The sequence below is a fragment of the Colletotrichum lupini genome, chromosome 2, assembly GCF_023278565.1.
Source record: "Colletotrichum lupini chromosome 2, complete sequence".
Taxonomy (NCBI): domain Eukaryota; kingdom Fungi; phylum Ascomycota; class Sordariomycetes; order Glomerellales; family Glomerellaceae; genus Colletotrichum; species Colletotrichum lupini.
The window spans coordinates 4,592,762-4,610,220 of record NC_064675.1 but is presented as its reverse complement, the minus strand read 5'-3'; the positions used below and the strand labels follow the sequence as shown (position 1 = coordinate 4,610,220).

General features: G+C 53.3%; 11 protein-coding genes across 11 annotated transcripts; 5 read left to right on the top strand and 6 right to left on the bottom strand.

Annotated features, from left to right (window-relative positions):
- Nucleotides 1–90: 90 nt before the first annotated feature.
- On the bottom strand, nt 91–1,110 carry CLUP02_03704 (NmrA family protein; the record flags this gene model as incomplete). The annotated part of the gene is made up of 2 exons (XM_049282722.1): nt 91–777; nt 838–1,110. The coding sequence occupies 2 exons, from the start codon at nt 1,108–1,110 to the stop codon at nt 91–93; spliced, it is 960 nt and encodes a 319-aa protein (XP_049139865.1).
- Nucleotides 1,111–2,377: 1,267 nt separating this feature from the next.
- CLUP02_03703 (uncharacterized protein) lies at nt 2,378–3,214 on the bottom strand (the record flags this gene model as incomplete). Its single annotated transcript, XM_049282721.1, has 2 exons — nt 2,378–2,782; nt 3,164–3,214. The coding sequence occupies 2 exons, from the start codon at nt 3,212–3,214 to the stop codon at nt 2,378–2,380; spliced, it is 456 nt and encodes a 151-aa protein (XP_049139864.1).
- Nucleotides 2,415–3,278, top strand: CLUP02_03702 (uncharacterized protein; the record flags this gene model as incomplete). The annotated part of the gene is made up of 1 exon (XM_049282720.1): nt 2,415–3,278. One exon carries the CDS (start codon nt 2,415–2,417, stop codon nt 3,276–3,278), a length of 864 nt encoding a protein of 287 aa, XP_049139863.1.
- A 373-nt stretch (nt 3,279–3,651) lies between these two features.
- On the bottom strand, nt 3,652–5,099 carry CLUP02_03701 (NAD dependent epimerase/dehydratase; the record flags this gene model as incomplete). Its single annotated transcript, XM_049282719.1, has 3 exons — nt 3,652–3,976; nt 4,039–4,627; nt 4,697–5,099. The coding sequence occupies 3 exons, from the start codon at nt 5,097–5,099 to the stop codon at nt 3,652–3,654; spliced, it is 1,317 nt and encodes a 438-aa protein (XP_049139862.1).
- Nucleotides 5,100–6,095: 996 nt separating this feature from the next.
- CLUP02_03700 (uncharacterized protein) lies at nt 6,096–6,716 on the top strand (the record flags this gene model as incomplete). Its single annotated transcript, XM_049282718.1, has 2 exons — nt 6,096–6,242; nt 6,408–6,716. 2 exons carry the CDS (start codon nt 6,096–6,098, stop codon nt 6,714–6,716), a joined length of 456 nt encoding a protein of 151 aa, XP_049139861.1.
- A 556-nt stretch (nt 6,717–7,272) lies between these two features.
- Nucleotides 7,273–8,079, top strand: CLUP02_03699 (uncharacterized protein; the record flags this gene model as incomplete). The annotated part of the gene is made up of 3 exons (XM_049282717.1): nt 7,273–7,837; nt 7,952–7,980; nt 8,041–8,079. The coding sequence occupies 3 exons, from the start codon at nt 7,273–7,275 to the stop codon at nt 8,077–8,079; spliced, it is 633 nt and encodes a 210-aa protein (XP_049139860.1).
- An 809-nt stretch (nt 8,080–8,888) lies between these two features.
- CLUP02_03698 (PHD-finger domain-containing protein) lies at nt 8,889–11,225 on the bottom strand (the record flags this gene model as incomplete). Its single annotated transcript, XM_049282716.1, has 2 exons — nt 8,889–11,028; nt 11,218–11,225. 2 exons carry the CDS (start codon nt 11,223–11,225, stop codon nt 8,889–8,891), a joined length of 2,148 nt encoding a protein of 715 aa, XP_049139859.1.
- A 997-nt stretch (nt 11,226–12,222) lies between these two features.
- Nucleotides 12,223–12,528, top strand: CLUP02_03697 (uncharacterized protein; the record flags this gene model as incomplete). Its single annotated transcript, XM_049282715.1, has 1 exon — nt 12,223–12,528. One exon carries the CDS (start codon nt 12,223–12,225, stop codon nt 12,526–12,528), a length of 306 nt encoding a protein of 101 aa, XP_049139858.1.
- A 247-nt stretch (nt 12,529–12,775) lies between these two features.
- Nucleotides 12,776–13,150, bottom strand: CLUP02_03696 (uncharacterized protein; the record flags this gene model as incomplete). The annotated part of the gene is made up of 1 exon (XM_049282714.1): nt 12,776–13,150. A coding segment is annotated over one exon (375 nt), but the record flags the coding sequence as incomplete, so codon positions are not given.
- A 1,075-nt stretch (nt 13,151–14,225) lies between these two features.
- CLUP02_03695 (uncharacterized protein) lies at nt 14,226–15,014 on the top strand (the record flags this gene model as incomplete). The annotated part of the gene is made up of 3 exons (XM_049282713.1): nt 14,226–14,315; nt 14,596–14,662; nt 14,743–15,014. The coding sequence occupies 3 exons, from the start codon at nt 14,226–14,228 to the stop codon at nt 15,012–15,014; spliced, it is 429 nt and encodes a 142-aa protein (XP_049139856.1).
- A 29-nt stretch (nt 15,015–15,043) lies between these two features.
- CLUP02_03694 (uncharacterized protein) lies at nt 15,044–16,567 on the bottom strand (the record flags this gene model as incomplete). The annotated part of the gene is made up of 8 exons (XM_049282712.1): nt 15,044–15,475; nt 15,538–15,641; nt 15,688–15,795; nt 15,853–15,933; nt 16,004–16,158; nt 16,211–16,278; nt 16,333–16,387; nt 16,458–16,567. The coding sequence occupies 8 exons, from the start codon at nt 16,565–16,567 to the stop codon at nt 15,044–15,046; spliced, it is 1,113 nt and encodes a 370-aa protein (XP_049139855.1).
- Between the last annotated feature and the right edge of the window lie 892 nt (nt 16,568–17,459).

Sequence of the window (17,459 nt, the reverse complement as noted above, 5' to 3'; positions counted from 1 at the left end):
TCACCTTGACTAAAATCACGATGATGTGACTAGGCGCATGAATGCATACGAAAGAAATCAGCTTGTTTGTTAGGCTACTCATCTCCTAGTCTAGGCTTTGAGAGAGTTCATCACGGTGGTTTTGAAACCCTCCGGCTCTCTTCCCAAAAGCTCACTCAGTAACGGTGACGCAGCAGCCGCCTCACCCCTACGAAACGCCTCAAAGGCCGAAGCCCACGGCTTCGAGTAGTCAACTCCACGGTAGGTAAAGTTAGGAATTACCTGAGCCTGGGAGGCGAACTCATCATCCGAAACCTGCTTGATGTGGACTGGAACCTTTGCGATCTCGCTGAGAATGCTGACTGTTTCCGACAGGGTCAATGTCTTTGTTCCCGAAAAGAGAATCGTCTGTTGGCGGTAGGGGAAACCGTCAGGGTCTGTGACGTAGCGAGATATGAGCTCAGCTGTTGCTTCCCCCAGCTCTTCTCTCTTGACCCATGCGATACCGGGGCCGGCGCCGTCATGAGGAATCTTGATCTCGTTGACAGGTCGAGCAGGGTCAAAGAACGAGGTATAGAGTGGGTAAGACTCAGTGTAGAGCCCCTCGCGGACGATCGTGAAGTCGAATCCGGCATGCTCTTTACGGCATGCTCGAAGGTATCCCTCAGTAATGAGGTGTGCCTTCATAACGTGAGCTACTGACTCCTGGTTCTTTGCAGATCCAGCAAAGCCCAACGACCCATAAAAGATGTGCTTCACACCCCTTGCAATAGCAGTATCGATGGCAAACTTGTGCCGCTTTGCGTGGTCTTCTTAGCTCTCATACATGTTAAAGTCATTCAGATAGTAAAGCCTTACCTCAAACCTGTGTTCAACCTCAACTGATGCATACGAGATCAAAAACAAGGTCTTGATTCCGCGAAAACTGTTCTGAATCGATTCGTCGTCATCGTAATCAGCTTGTCGAACGTCTGCTCCCAGCTCTCGTGCATGCGAAAGGTTGTTGGGGTTTCTAGCAATGAGGATCAGGTTTGATGGAGAAAGGCGCTGGAGAATGTGCTTTGCAGTGCCTCCGCCAATACCCCCAGAGGCGGGGAAAATTCCAACTTTGTGTTGCGTCGATGAACTCATTTTTGTTACACGAATGATAGACTGATAATGTAGAATATTGTGGTTATTTCACGAAACTCGAGACAACTTGGACGGTTCATCTCAGATCATTAAATAGCACTTCCTCTCACTTGAGACGCAGAAACGTCACATTTGCCCCTTGTAATCCGTGGAACACCGGATAACAGTGAAGTGGGTATTTCCGGTGGATAATTTCAAGCAGTCTCCTTTTCGCTCAAGCTCGACGTTAGAAATTGGCTCATCGCTGAATAATCACTCTGCAGACGAAATTTCTGAGTTGAAGTCCGTGGCGCGACTTGATTACGAGGCCATGAGAACCGAAAAATCATGAGCTAAAGCATTCAAATGCAAGGCTTTGTTCTAGCCCTAGATTCACGGCGACATGTTCCTACTCACTCGTTACGAGTTCAGTTCGCAATGCTCCCTCGGACTAGTCACCGGTCGGGGAAATGCCGCCTCCGCCCCTCACACCGGGAAAAGCGGGTCTCTCGACCGTTCGCCTCCGGCCCCCTTGATCCGGCCCCGCGGGATGAAAGAAGGCTAGGATTGGAATGCTAGTCCGAACGAAAGCTTCATTATTTTTGTGCCGTCTCAACATGGGTTTTCGTTTGCGGCGGTCAGTTCTCGTTTTGCTGCCTGTATTTGCTACATCCACTTTGGTTTGTGTCGAGCTTTAAGACTCGTACTTGGAATGGCCCTTGATCCTTTAAGCTTAAGTAGGTATCTAGCAAGCGAGCATTCTTCTTTATAGACCTATCCCTCAGCAACTCTGAAAATGCATAGCTGGATCTCTCTGGTGCGCGTTGGTATTCTGTATCATGACGTTGACCATTGGCCTAGGGCTTCGCTGGCACGTAAAACTAAATGTCGGCTTCCCGACGGCTGTCTCGCCACCCATCAGCCGAGGAACGCAACAAGGTGATTTAATTAGAGAAAACGCTTCTGATACCGAAGCCTGTGTCTGTAGTTCATGTAATCACCGGGCCGAAGAGGGACAAAACCACATGTCGCCCGGCCCGTAGAACTCTCACAGATCCTTAAACGTGACGGCTCCCTCCATTGCTCAAGTTGATCTCCATCATCTCATCCGATAATTTTAAGTGTCCTGATCTTTTGAAATGAGCTGTAATTGATCGAAAGCTTGAGAAATCATCACTCCACTTCTTTCTACTGGTTTTGAAAACGGCCCGTTGAAAGTAGCTATGCTTGTACCTCGACATACATTACTCAACGGTTCTGTCTTGCTGTGTGATACCGAGCATTCGGGTCACACTTCAACTTCGTCTTCTTCATCATACTTAACCATGCCTACTCTTACGACGCCCTCTTCTACCTCCTCCACTTCTACCAACTCTTCTACTTCAACTGATTCTTCTACTACCTTAATCCTAACAACATCCTCTTCTACCTCGTCTTCATCTACCGACGCACCGACAACAACAAGCTCTTCATCCTCTAGCACCGACACGGCTTCATCTAGCACAGACAGTCTTACTTCCTCAAGTTCAAGCAGTTCAAACCCTAGTGGAAGCATCATCACTACGCCCACCACATCCAGCTCCAGCTCGTCTACCGCAGACACCAGCAGCACGGCATCTGCTAGTAGCACTAGCTCGTCCACCGGCAGTCTAGGAAGCTCTTCAACGGTCAGCTCTGGAACCTCTTCGGCCAGCTTTCCGGGAAGTTCCTTGACCAGCAGCTCGGCAACTTCATCTTCGAGCAGCACGTCTCTGAGTAGCCTGCCCACGAGCCTTCTCAGCATCAGCAGCACTCTCGGCGGCATCAGCAGCAGCAGCGCCTCCTTGCTCTCTCTCTCCTCGACCAGTGTGCCCACAATCTCGTCTTCTATCCTACCAAGCAACTCCTCAGCCGTCCTAATTTCAACTTCCAGCTCTTTGACCAGCTCTCTCACCACTCTCACTCCGTCGTCGTCATCCTCTTCTGTTGTCGTCTCGCCTACATTAACTTCCGATACAAGGGGAGTCTACGATCCGTCCATCGGTCTAGCCTTTCCTGGCCCGTCCACCACTCCGTCCATCACTCCATCCCCTACTTCATCTGGCACCCCTTCGACGCCGGCGAGCTCCACAGGAGTTGCTTCCATCTCTTTCGGAGTTCTCTTCAATCTGCAAGTTCTCGCGGGCGCCGTCCCAACCAACCCTGTCTAGACATGGGTTCATGTCTTGCAGGCCCTAGGTTGCATTCTGTCAGGGCCTTGATTATCTCTCATTGCCCCTCCGGTCACATTCATAACATAATTGAGTTTAATAGAAAATAACCATGCTTAATCAAACTTAGTTGAGATTTCTCCAATATGTTCGAAGACCGTTGGGGGTATCTTATCAGATTCAACATTCTGTGACCGTTTCCCCATCGCGAAGTTAACAAAAAGCAAGCATTCATGAATACCATTCCCACACTAAATAGTACCAATTGAAACTTTTCCGTGCTCATCAACTCACTCCATCCTTTTTTCTGCTTCGCACACTAATATACCCCTCGAGCTGCGTCACAGTCGACAGCTCCCCCCCCCACCCTCTCTTAGATCAACGGTCGAGCTTCTTCCACAGCCATCGGCGGCAGCATACCGAGCTTGCCAAACTCGCGATACGTCGCAAAGATGCCCTCCGCCGTGTCAACGAATCCGTTCCAACCCATCACGCGGGCCTTATTCGGGTCAAGGCGGCCGTAGGCATCCGGCACCACAGCGACGTCCGTGAACATGAACTGGCCCTCGGGGTCCTCGAACGGGTCATTGAGCAGGTTGTGCTTCTTCATAATCTCCTTCCAGGCTTCGTGGTTCTCGGACTCCTTGGCCCAGGCGACAAAGGACCAGGAGAACCTCAAGCTTGCACGGGGGCCGAAACTAGACACAGAAAAAGGTCAGCCAAGGGCGTCATCCTCACAACGAATCAGAGAGACACGTACCCGATAGGCGGCTTGCCAGGCATTGAAATCGTCTGCATCTTCGACTCGTCCAACTCAGGCCTTCCAACCTCTGAAATTCCAAACCACTTCGCAAGCTCAGGCCAGAACAACGCATAGCTAAACGACCCCTGGTCACTCGAGTTAAACGCCTCATTCCCGCAATGCTCATTCAAAACAGCCCACTCGGACAGGTACCCGGTAAGGTGCGCATGCGAGTGCGCGTGGTCCCTGAGCCAAGCCGCCATCGTGCCGGGGAACTCGAGCGGCCTGCCGAGGTGAGCCTGCACGGCGGCGTAGACGCCGAGCCCGTAAAACGCATTCATCTGCGCGTTCTCCACGGCGCCGATGATCCAGGAGGGGCGGAAGACGTTCCATTTTGCGCCCGTCCTGGCGCAGTGGTCAAAGAGGGCGTCTTCCTGCGGGTAGTAAAAGTTCGGCTCGCTGGTGACGCGCGGCGCTGATTCCACGAACGGCGAGATGGCCTGGCCGATGTGGCCGCCGTAGTTCTTGGCGCCGGTCTGCAGGACGATGCGTCTGGGGCGGATGGAGGACTTTTCGAGCCCGCCTAGGAAGTTTTGGAGCAAGGCGGCTGGCCGAGAGTGTTAACCAGAGTGGTCTTTCTCCTCGAGCGGGGAAAAGCGCTTGTGTGACAACATACAATTGACTTTGACGAGAGCTTCGGCGTTGGACCAAGCCGCGGCGCCGGGCTCAGGTTTGGGTTGAAGGTAGGAGTAGAAAAAGACGTAGTCCGCCGTGACTTGACGCTCCTTTAGACCCCGCGCGATGACGTCCGCGTCCGCCAGAAAGTCGAGCGAGATGTGTTCGATGCGTGCCTGCTGCTCGGCGGAGAAGAAGCTCATCATCTTCTCCGAGAGGGGGCTTCTCGACACTATCCAGACCTTCTTCCATCGCTGCGGTGCGTCGAGGAGGACCCTGAGGGTGTGGAATCCGCTGATGCCGTTGGCGCCAGTGATGAGGGCAGTCAAGTCTGTGATATCCGATGGGAAAGTTGGCAAGTTGCGGAAGATGCCTTTGTTCTGAAGAGGGAGGGCCTGAGACATCGCGTCGGTGTATGAATGGTTTGCGTGATTGAAGTTTCCGAAATGTTGATCTGACCTACCGATTACTGGAAATCCATTGCCAATTGGATACACTCAACCTTTACTTATACAAACATTGGACGGTACACTACCGAGGCCCTGAGTTGGAGAAGGTCCCTCGCAAGAGGCGATTGTTTGCCAATTGGTCATGTTCGTCTCACCACCCCACCGGCTGCAAGTGGGTGAAGATGTGTCGACGCATACCTACAGCAGTGTCTCTTACCATTTGACAGGTCGCGGCGGGAAATGTTTTCCGCAGCTTCGACAGCTTAAGAGACGTTCAACATTATGAAAAGCAAGTGTTCACAGTCGCATCAAAGTCTGAGTTGAATGTATGTCAGCGACCCACATCTAGCAGCTCTCTCAATGTAAGTCATTACGTAGTGTTCCTCAAACGGTGCATTCTCCAGAACGCGGTTTTGACGTTCTAGATCTACAAATCGGCGGGTCCTTCGGTCCAACCATCCATCCGGGTGACCCAGTCTGCGATGCGTAGCGAGAATGCGGGATCCCGTACGGACGAATTCATCAAGCAACGTCCCCTTGTACGGCCGAGTTTCGTACCAAAATTCCTTGCCGCGGTTCAGACCGAGGCAAGTGGGGTATCCTATCCACGGCACACGGTCCACGGTCCACCGCCATTGAAAGGCAATCCTTTGGCTAAAGACGGTAAGACCTAAAGGATGGCGCGCCGGGGCTGCAGAACGACGCCTCGCCGCTTGGGACCCCGCAAGCCGGTACCGATAGACGGGCAGCGTCGAGGATCTGTCGACCCAACGGGACTTACCCACCTCCGGCGGGATGAAGTTTGTTGTGGGGACTTAAAGCCGCCGCCTGTCCCGGAAAGAGCCCCTGATGAAGTTGTGATCCAACATCGTGTGTGTGTATCCTTTTTCAGCAAATAATCCACAAAAGCTCCGCGATATCCCCGTTCGTCCGCCGACTCGCTTCGTAAAGATGAAGATTTACTTCCAGACGGTCGATGTCGTGCATTCAGAAGACTGGAGGATGAACCCTTCAGGGCGAGGTACTCGCCGTCTGCGAAGTGAAGCTCGTTCGAGGTCGAAATCAGACTGTGGCGGTTCTTCACCAACGTCATCAAATGTAATTCCTCCCCTATAGACCACATGTGCTCGGTAGTCATATTCCATTACTCGTCCCCTGACTCCAAGTTGGAGTCCGTTTTGTGCTCAAGCTCTCATGCTCCTTTCCATCTTCACCGCTTCTATCTCATCATTGCATGATTTAACACCACAAACTTCTTTCTAGGGCCGTGAAGTAACAGACAGTCAGGCCTGGGACCGCGAGGTGCTTGTCCAGGTATCTTCACTACAACAGACAAACTTCCACGCGGTGAAGCTACTACCGCGGCACCGCGACCCATCAGAGTGGCACATCTCGGTGAGATCTAGCGGCAAAGACGGTGAGGATGAGGAGACCATCATCGTGGACGACTCGATGCAGAACAAGTTCAACATCAGGTGCAACGCTCTGGTCTACGATCACGAGCACGAAGACTTGATCTTCATGTTGAACATGTCACCGACGACGGTCGCCTGCATGGTGAAAAGGGGATGATGATAGATGGGGGAAGGGGCGTTTTGCAATTACGACATATGGGACACGGTGGGAAGGCAAGCAATAGACCAAAGAGACACAACCTACATTCTTGGTTATAGGAAGGAAGTAAGACAGCTAATCAATGTACAACGAGAAATCGTTCGTTTTCTTCGTTCTACCTGTGGCACTCGCTGATCCGATGGCCACCGGTGCTGGGCTGCATCTTCGATCGGGTTCCTCGAGTCTAACCTCGTGACTAGATATGGTACGTGTGAGCACTTCGTTTCAACCATCGCTTTGTAAAACCATCCTACCTTTTATTGTGATTGGCGACCGCCATGATGGTAGGGAACATCCGCAACTCAAACAACGGGATCGGTCCGGCGCGATCTTGGAACTACCGACTGCCAGATACGGAACGGATGTGACGAAACACCAAAACTCGATAACGGACCTCTGACACATGAAGTATAAGTAAAGCCTCCCTCCAAGCGTTTCCATGACCCCTCACATCATCATGTACTTGCAACTACGTGCTTCTTGATCCCGACCTTGACACGAATAGCAAGCAAATATGATTTCCAGGCCCTTCCACCACCTAACCATCCTCCTAGCATCAGCCGGACCAGTCCTCTCAACCCTCGTGCCCCCAGGCTCCCAACAAGGAACCTACATCGTAACACTCACCCCAGAAGGCGAAGAACTCCACACCCAAGTCTCCGCCATCCCCGACATCCACGCCGTAATAGATAAACTCTCCCCATTCTCCCAAGCAACACCACCACTTACACCACGCCTCCCCCGCCGCGACGCAACATCCTGGCCCCAAGACACGAAACCCCTCTGCTCCGACAGCCCCTGGATCACCACCGCCGCCTTCAACTCCAACCCCAACGGCGCCCGCAACGCCTTTGCAGCGCAGTGCGCCGCCCTCAACGGCAAACGCCTCGGCTACCGCGAGAAAATCTATAGCCACTGGGGCGATGCGGTGGCGTACATGTGTTCGTATGCCGGAAGCGGGGACGTGGGCAACGGGAGGGACGGCGGGAACCCGTGTGTTGTGCAGGAGTGGGTTGATGCCGTCGAGTGGGCTGCCAGGGCCTGCGGGGGCAGGAATGGGGATGGGTATATGGAGTGTGGTGAGTTTCTTCCTCTTCTTCTCTATATTTACCTCCCCTCCCAGTCTTTGATGTAGAAAATCTTGCAAGGACGTGTAAAGGCGTATGAGCGCGCTGACGTTTGAAATGGTACAGCCTACCTCACAATCCCTGGATGGAAAAAGGTGAGATGAACCTCCAAATGTTTGGGCCCTAACGGGATGGCCGGCTGACTTGTGCTCCAGGCGTACGGATACACGCACATCAATACTTCCTTCTGTTGAGGGTCTCTTCGAGGAAGTTAAGGTTAAGCACTTGCAAGCTTAAAAAGGTAGGAAAGTCGCGGCACGGCAGAAGTCACGTCGGCATAGCACTCTTCTTTCCAATGCAGATTGTTTAAAGCTGTCGCAAATTCAACAGGGAAGATTGCATTAGCGTGTTGAAAGCTCTTCTCAGATCGTGCTGTGGAAACTGTAAACTAACCATGATACGAGTTACTCACGCTCTCACTGGTGCCTTGAGAACTTTGGTCAGCTCAGCAACGATAGCATCGCCAGTCTCCTTGGTGTCAGAGCTACCGGCGAGGTCCAGCTAGACCTTTGCTGAGAACTCCGAAGATCGGTACACCCGCCTTCAGCTCGCTTCCTTGGTCACTCTGCATAATTTTAGTCATCTCACGATATCTTCAGCACTCTCTTTTCTTAGCATCCTCTCGTTTGTTATTCATAATTAAGCCGCAAGGTATGTACTCGGAAATTATATATACTCATCAATAATCCAAGATGACCTGATGACGGATTGCCCCGTTTCTCTTTCTAAACCTTTTCTTTTCCTCACGTGCCGTCATCGACTTTTCGGGGCCGGTCATTATCGTTGTGCTCCAAAATGCACTCACGTATTACCTGAATGATTTGCGGGCTAGCGGGCTCGCCCCGGGCGGTCCCAGCGTCGGGCCATTACCCCGGAGTCGACCGCCTCGCATGTTGGGTGTGTTTGAACAGAAGGCACATATGTACACAGATGGAAGTGTCCGCTTGGATATGTTGATACACGACCCATGGAGCCACATTTCGCAGGACTCACTTGTGGAATGTTAGCATTGCTGAATCATCATAGGTGATAGTCGGCCATCTTTACGGGGCAGGCTGGGGACGGCATCATACCATTGGACCATGTACTCTCCCTGTCTATTCGTGCTGTTCCTGCAGACGCATCGAACGTTGTACGTCGCTTTCGTCGGCGAGGGGAGGCTGGCCTCCGTGAAACCCGTCGGTGACATCATACCCCCGAGGTGATCTTGAAAACTGCCCGAAGCAAATCGCTGTGATCGTTGACTGCCAGGTGCCTGATGGCCACGCTTTTGGCGGCTCTCAACGAGCTTCCGTAGCTCGCTTGCTGCGTCCCCCCCCTTTCCCTGTGCCTCATTCATCACGGTCTCCGCCTCGCTCTCAGCCTCGTGCTGCGAAACCGACGCCCCCAAGCTGCTCGAGCTATGTTCACTAACGCTCCTTCGAGACGAATGGAACATGGAAGCCGACGACGGTCGACGGGGATCTGGTAATGCGAACGAAGTATTTCGGCTGGGAATGATGATTGGTTCGTCGTCTGTCGAAGAGTCGTCATCCTCGGATTCCCAGCTCTTCTCCCTGCGCGGCATTTCCCGTGTCACCGGTAGTCTTCGTACCTCCTCAAGTCGCGGCTCATCCATCACCATAGTGGTCTCGGCCCGCGCCCTGCCTCTCGAATCAATCGTGAACTTCACAGCTGTGCGAGGTCTCGGAGGAGCCGACTCGGGTATCGACGTCAAGCTCGAGAGGCGAGAGTGCTGCTGTTTCAGGGGCGATATCCTGCCAGACGGGCGGCTCGGTGGCCTACTTGGGCCAGCTACGGGACCATTAGCCACCTGAGGCCTCGGCTGTATGGCTGGAGCGAGCTTAGGCAGTGACGGCTTTGCGAGTCCGCGTCTTCCACGATTTTCACTGGCACTTCGTGGCAGTCCATTGAGCCGCCCATTCATTTTGACCGGGGAATTGACAGAAGCATGACCGGATGGCCTTCCTTGACCCAGCTCCTTGGTACTGAGGGAGCGGCGAATATCGCCGTGCATAGGCGCTCTCGATTGTGATTCTGCAGCCGCTGCAAGGGCAAACTGTGCTGAGCCTTGTGTGACGGGGATGTTTGCACCCATGTTTGCAGATAGCGGTCGACCGAATAGGACACCAGGATCGACTCCGCCGGGACTCATAATACCGAAGGGGTCCTCCATGGAGGTTGAGAACGAGTTTGTAACCATGGAGATGTCTGCCGAGCTGGACTGGACATTGTTCATGACAGGTTTGGGAGCCAGGGGCCGTGTCCGTTTGATGGGTTGGGCAGTCTCTTGGCTACCTGACGGCGGCAGGGTAGCAGGCTCTTGAAACATTTGCGAGGCATCAAATGAAGGCATATGGCGATGCCCCGAAGTTTGAAAGACATTAGGACCAAAGGAGAAGTCGATTTCCATGCCCGACATGTCGGCACTCGGATCCCAGAAGCTTGCAGAAGCGTTTGCCGGAGCCGACATGGGATATCCGAACATATCGGTAGCAGTCACAAAGGCCGCCATGTTGGGATGTTGTGGGTTTCCAGAAAAGTCAGGCTGGCCGTAGCCATGGTCATTCTGCATGTTGTCGTCCTGTAGCTTAGGAGCAAGCTTCCGGCCACCCTTGTGGGAAGATGGGGGAGGGGTTGCCGTTTGCCCGTTCAGATCCGCCACGCTCTCCCTGCCTTGTGAACTTTTTACGATGTTATCTTGTGACGCCTGCTCTGGGCTGGCCGAACCGCCTTCCTGGCTGGAAAAGTCTGCTTGCTCGATCGGGGGCCTGGGAGAAGAGGGCAGTCGTCGAGCTGCGGTGACCGGGGGTAGAGGTAGGTTCGTGTTGGGAGAGAAGTGATTGGCATGTGTTGCTATCTGAGCAGCGAGGCTCTCGGCGGACAGAGGCCTCTTGAGGCTTGCCGAAGCAGGGAAGGTAGTAGCACCTGTGGCAAAGTCGGGAAAGGACCCCGGAGAGCCTCGAAGGTTACCTGGAGTTGTGTTGAAGACGGAGTATTCCTCTGCAAAGCGAGGCGTCCAACCGCCAGCGTCGTCAAAGTGACCCTGGGACTGCTTGGGAGTTTCGAAAACGGGGCTCGGGAAAACGGCGGAGGTGGGAGTCTGTTTGGGGGTGGGCGGCTGAGCGTTTGGGTTTCCAAAGCTGTTGTCAGAGTTTCTGGTTAGCAAAATGGCGTTTTGATAGATTGTCCGGCCTGCCAATCTTTGCGACCTGGTCGAGAGGCAGAAACAGAAAGACGAACGTGAACGGGGCGGGTTTGGTAGAATTCTTGCCTGGACGCCAGCTGATCCCCACTCATAGCAATTCTACTGTAGTTCACACAACCCTAACTTGAACATGACATGAACCACCCTAACAAACGGTATTGTGCAAGTCTGAGGATATCGAGGAGTTCGGAGGACAGCCAAAGGAAGACCAGGGGTGCAATCGGCGGCTTGGGGGTCGGGGGAAGCGAAGAATGAGTGCTGTCGATTGGTCGGTTGGTGAATGTGAGGTAGGTAGGTAGGTAGATATCAGGCGGGGGCGACGTCAGATGCGTATATCATTGATCATTACAGAAGGTCCAAGACGGCAATTTCATGGGGAGAAAACTGATTACACCGAATGGCGAAGAGCTGGCGTGAGCAAGAGGATTGTATGCGTAAGGTGTCGGAGGAACTCGAGCCTGGGGGAGGTTGGGAGTCGAGGGGAAGTTTGTGAAAAGGGAGGTCCGTGAGGTGCGGCGCAGAAAGCGTATCGGGACTCTCTGTAGAGCAGAGCGGTGGGAGCGTGATTACAGAAGCAGATGAAATATCTAGTCGTCAGAATCGTAACACGGCAGATGCGAAGACTGGTCTGCAGCGAAGGGCGCTTCCTGGTTCAAGCAGAAGGCAGAATCCAGAAGAGACAGCACAAGAAGGGGGAAGAAGAGAGATGGTGAAGAAGTGCTAAGGAGCGTCCAGGAACCAATCGTTCACTTTGTGGGAGGGAGAGGATAGGTAGAGTGTGCAAAAGACCAACACCTGGGAAACGAAATGGTCAGGTAAGGTGCCTAAGAGCAGCAGCAGCCGCAGCCGATGCAGTAATTAATGGCAAGGTACTGCATAAGCAGGTGAGGAAAGGTAACCTCAGGACGGCGCACAATTGTGCCTCAATGCTAGGTACTAGGTACGTAGATATTGGCAGTTGGCAGATGGCAGATGGCAAGCCGCAAGCCAAGGTACCTCAAGGCAGGTAGAGATGGCCTGTTCTCTCTCTCTCTCTCTCTCTCTCTCTCTCTCTCTCTCTCTCTCTCTCTCTCTCTCTCTTTCTCGTTGGAGTTGGCTATTTTTTATTCCTTAATTCATCTCCGTAGGGATGCAGAAATACACAGAGAGGAACAACCCGGGGTGGAAATGCAAGGAAGTACCTCGAGTTAAGGTCGTAGGACGGTACGTATCCCTAGCAGTAAGCATATCTCATTGGGCGAGGCTTGACAAGATAGCGGGATGGGAGCACTGTCCAGGAGAGCACAGCGCACTTAGTGAGACTTCGCTGCTTGCCTACAATTTGCCATTAAAACTCAGATGCGAAAGTCACAGGCGCTTCGTCCGACTGACTGCCTATGTTGCTGGGAGCTTCCCGGTGGATAGACTGCTAAGTGCTCTGCTATTTCGTAATTAGATTATAGGGCCAATTAGATAAACGAAACAATCTCTGACTACACGTGCCTTACCCTAGATATTCTGTTTCTTTCTCTCCAGCTTCTCCTCCACAGAAGACAAAGACCAAAGGGAAAGCCACATGTGTTGAGTCCAGTCTGACCAGATCGCCACGACGCCCCCTAACGGCGTTGGCTTCCAGGCTAGAAGCTGACCGATGAGGGGGAAACTCGGCCAACGCCATGGAGGAGAAGATAGGCCAACGTGGCTTAACAAGGAGGCCGGAAGGGTGTCCTTGGGCACCTGTGCTGACAGCTGTAGCGTTTGGTGATGGGCAAGTACAGATAGCAGAGGTTGTGACTAAGATGCTCTGTAGGCTCTGATCGCCGAGCCAGAGCGCAACTTGTGCCAACTGAGACAGCCCACGGTACCAACTGCAAAGGGGGCTCTTTACCCTGCCTGCAGTCTCTGTCTTCCTTGGTGACCAGATGTGTCGTTGTCGAGATCCTCTTCTCCTTGGACAGACGCCAGCGCCTATCTAGGGTTTCAACGTGGGCAAACACGGGATGAGGGCGGCACACAAGCTTCGACCGGCGTCGTCGTCCTGGGGAGCCAAGCCAGAGAATACAGCGAACCAACGACCTTGGAGGGCCCGTCTAAAGGGAATGGCGCAATCAGATGGCATGAACGGGCTTGCCAGGCACGGGCACAGTGGTGGGTGGTGTAGTGGTCTGCTGGGGTTCGTGCTTGATCCGGGCGGCGGCTAACACAGCTAATGTACTACTGTTAGTGGCTATCGTTCACTGCTGTGTTGCTTCGGCGATGGGAGAGCAGCTCATGTACGGTGTACCTCTCTGTGCACTTTTGCCGACGAGAGATATGCGATGAACCCTCCTCCAGGTCCTCTGTGTGAGTAGGGAGGCTGAAGAAGGCCGGTTCAAGGATGTTCCTGCTCGAAATGGGCATGTCTCGGGGATGGGGAGGAGAGGGAAATGGGAGCAAAGGCATGCAAATCAGCATCCGTCTAACCACATGGGAATTGCCCTGGCCTGATCTTGGTCTGACTTGCCCCCCCGATCTGAGCCCTGTAAGCTATACTCCCTGGTCTTTCCCGTCTCTCACTCGCTCGGTCTCCGAACCTCGATTCCTACATTCCTTGAGAAAAGAATGGTGACAGTCACCACCTACGTCTCAGCTATCTGTAAGGATAGCTTATTAAAGTTGCTTCCGCATTCTTGCTGCTCTGTTCCAAGAGTTGCTGATGGCAGTTGCTGATGCGGTTGCCGAGACAAGTTAGCCGGTTGCTGGTTGCAACGGGGCTCGGCTGTCCATCGAAGCGAAATGTAGAATGCGATGCGAGGAAGGATCGTCTGCAGAGAGCCCATGCAAGGTACTTGACCAAAGCCAGCCATATCTTTCGCGACTGCACCGTAAGGCGGGGGGGCTACACGGCAAGGCACAAACCTTGGCTAGCCAGCGAGGGAGAAGGAGAGGAGGGAATCTCCAGGACAGTCCTCTCCCGTTCGCTCCTTTGGACAGGGAAGCAGGCACAGCTTGCAGAGCGCCATGCCGATCTTGGCTGTAGTCTCGCTGTAGTCTTACTGCAGGTGTATGGCGGGCAGGCGATGATAGGATGAGCGACATCTGTCAAAAAACGAGCCAACAAGTCTGCAAACTGCAGTAGGAACCTATATGACAGCTGCCAAATACCATTCAATAATGCCCATCCACACAGCGGCGAGTCTGAACCTTGTTGCTCGATGCAGTCATGACGAAATAACTTCGAATGCAGAAAGTCTCTACAGCCCTGTGAGCAAGACAATTCCCCCCCCCCCCCCCCCCCCCCCCCACCCCCCCCCCCCCCCACCCCCACACTCCACCCCCCCCACCCTCGCCACGCCCACCCAACCCCCCCCCACACCCACACCGCCCCCCCACCCACTCTCACCCCCCCCCCCCCCCCCCCTTCTCTCTCTCACCGAGCCAATCTTTCTTACAATGCTATGCACATCACGTCAGTCCACCACCAAACCATTCCCACGGATACCTCCCCCCCCAGAGATAACCTAGCAACCAGCACTGGTCGAAGTCTCGGAACTTGTGTTTGGCAGGTCATCAGAAACTCCTGGGGCCCCGGCATGTAAGCGGCAAGACTGGTGAGTCAACGCGGCGCTGCGCTACTGGAAACTAGTACTCGTATATCCTCCTGCAAGCCTGCATCAGCACCAGACTACAGGATGTCATCTGTGCGCTGAACGAGAAAAAGGCGCTCCTCTGGAACTCGATCACGTTGCCGTATCACCAATTATCCGCCCCTCGTCTCACCTACAAAACTTTGGCGAGCCGTGGACCGTCACGATGATGATGCCCACACTATTCCCCGACCTGCGCCGTTCCCTCCGCGCTCCGGTTAGGGCCCCACTGTTTCGGGGCCGGACCTCAGCTCGCTTCAGTTACGCCTCGCCAGGGGCGGGGCAGGGAGGTTTCTGGTCCTCTTTGCACGCCTGAAACCTCGCTGGGCAAACCTCGAATCTTTCTCATCTTTCAAACTCCCCAGATCGATCGGTTGGATAGACAACGCGAGCAAAACCGGGCAGCTTTCCGTCCGATATCCGATGGAGCGATTGAGCTTCGGACCTACGAGCCTCTTTTAGACGTTCCCGCTCCTGCTTCCCCTCGTCCGTCGTCCAGAGTTTCAGACGGTTTGGAACTTGCAAGATGTAGTGCGCATCTGCCGAACGGACCCGGGTCAAGAGGATAGACGGGTTGAGATACTTTCTTTTTGGTGGCTCAATCATCGACATCCAGTAGCGATCTCGTCTCCATCTCAACTCTGAACTATCTGTTCGGTAGCTGAACTCTCTTACGTTTGGTTCCTTTCTATGATGAGTTGATGGCTCTTCTGCCAACTCAGTAGATGGCCAAAGACAACCGCCGCCATCGCGGAACAAGTATGTGCTACTGGGCGGCTACATCTTAGCCCCTTAAGAGTACCCTAACTGGATGGCAATCCGCAACAAACTTCACACACCCGACGCTTGAAGTCGGTGACCTCTCTTGTCCACTCTGTTTCGGCCGCCCTCTCCCAGATGCCAACTTCCAGACACGCAGCCCGGCGGTCCATATTCAGTTGAACTAGAAATATGTCAACGTGTTTGAGAAAGCACGACGTAGAATTTACACGAGGTTGCTTGCTTCACAATCGTAACGGTCGCGGCTGCGGAACTGCAGCGTCTCAGGGCTGCTGTTGCCAAGATCACGTTGAGGAATCCTGCTACACGTTTCTCACCTAGTTTCGCCTCGGTCGGCAAATCGTTCTACGCAAGCGCGCAGTCTTGCCTCGTACCCTCTCCCCCGAAAGGCTCCTCGATGGAGGGGTAGACGCAGGTACGGCCTAGCAATGGCCCGGTGCGGCAAAATGAAGCTCCTCACAATTGAATGCGACTTCGCAAGCAAAACTCGCCTCGTCTAACCCAAGCCAATGCTGGTTTCTGTACGAGCGGCAAGGGCTGAATTGGTAATAACGTATTGTGCTTCCTTTTCCTCAGAAAATCGTTCCTGTCTCTGGTTGCCCAAGGCCTTCACGAAGATGCCTCTCCTCTTGAGCTGAGGGACAAACTTCCGAGCGATATTGCCGTGGTCTTGCCTCCCACTGCGCCATGGCAACAGAATTCATCATTTTTTTGTTGATGCAAGGCTCGAACGTGGCCGAAGTTGCCAATGTCTGGTCGAGCGAAAGCTTTGCCTGGGTCGTGGCCAGCTGTTGTGCTTTCTGGACCCTTCGCGGAAGTCAGAACAGCTGTCATCTGCATCTTGGGATATCTACAAGTTCGTCCTCCTGGGCTCGGCGTTGCGCGGCGTCCTCATGGCCAGACTCGACACTATTCCGCGCTGAATAGATTCGGTCTGACAATCGACCTTTGCGGCCATCCCAACAGCGCGATGTGGGACCTCTTCGCGGTCACGTCGTTCTCGCGATACGGCGATACATTATCACCGAGCATGACAGTGTAAGCGTCGGAGAGATGCATGTCCTCGACACAGCCGAAAGGATCTTGCATTTTGGACCACTCCGCGCTGAATAGATTCGGTCTGATGGCCCACGTCGACTCGGCCCAGTCAGGAGTTTCAATAACAAGTAGACCTTCTCATCGGCCATACTATCGCGACGGAAGCGTATCTTAGCGGACACGAGCGTCAGGACGCAGAATTGAGGTTAAACAGGCCTACATTGTCAGCGATCATTCATCTTCTGTGAACGTGAGGGGTCTTGCATGAATCACGAACTATGCACTCAATGCGTGATCGATCTCTTGAATCCTACTAACAATCATCAGTCTGTAGACGCTCAGAATGACCGACTACATCGAGATCATGATCGGATGTTGGGGCATCACGACATCGTAGAAACTCATGATAGGAATCTAAAGTGAGTCAAACACTGGCAAAACGTTTGAGCAAAAAGCAGAGCCTCAGCGCAATAAGGCATGTATGCGATATTGGGGCTTCATCGACAACGCGAAGGAGAGTACGGAGTAATCAAGAGAATAAACAAAAACGTAAGAAAAGCGCGGCATCTTCTCAGCAGTGTTCAAACAGCCCCCCTAGCGATGAACTCAACTCGCAAATCAAGGTTATATCAGAGTTCAGGGGAGGACCAGCTTAGATCGTGACATGAGGAAATATTCGTAAGCAAACGATTGGATGAGATGACTTCCCGGCAGCAATTGTGACCGTGTTCCTGGATGCTACGGAGAAGGAAGTGGCTGGGGACTGAGTTGGTTGAGAAGGGTGTCGTGCTGATAGACGATTGGCTCGTGGTCTCTGCAAGCTGCAAGGGGTTTTAAGTGCTTGCAGTTGAACGTAATTGGTTGGGTCTGGCTTCTTTCCAGCCAACGCCGAACGTCTAGGTTCCCATTCCCTCTGTTAGGACTCTAGGAGTTATAGAGTCCA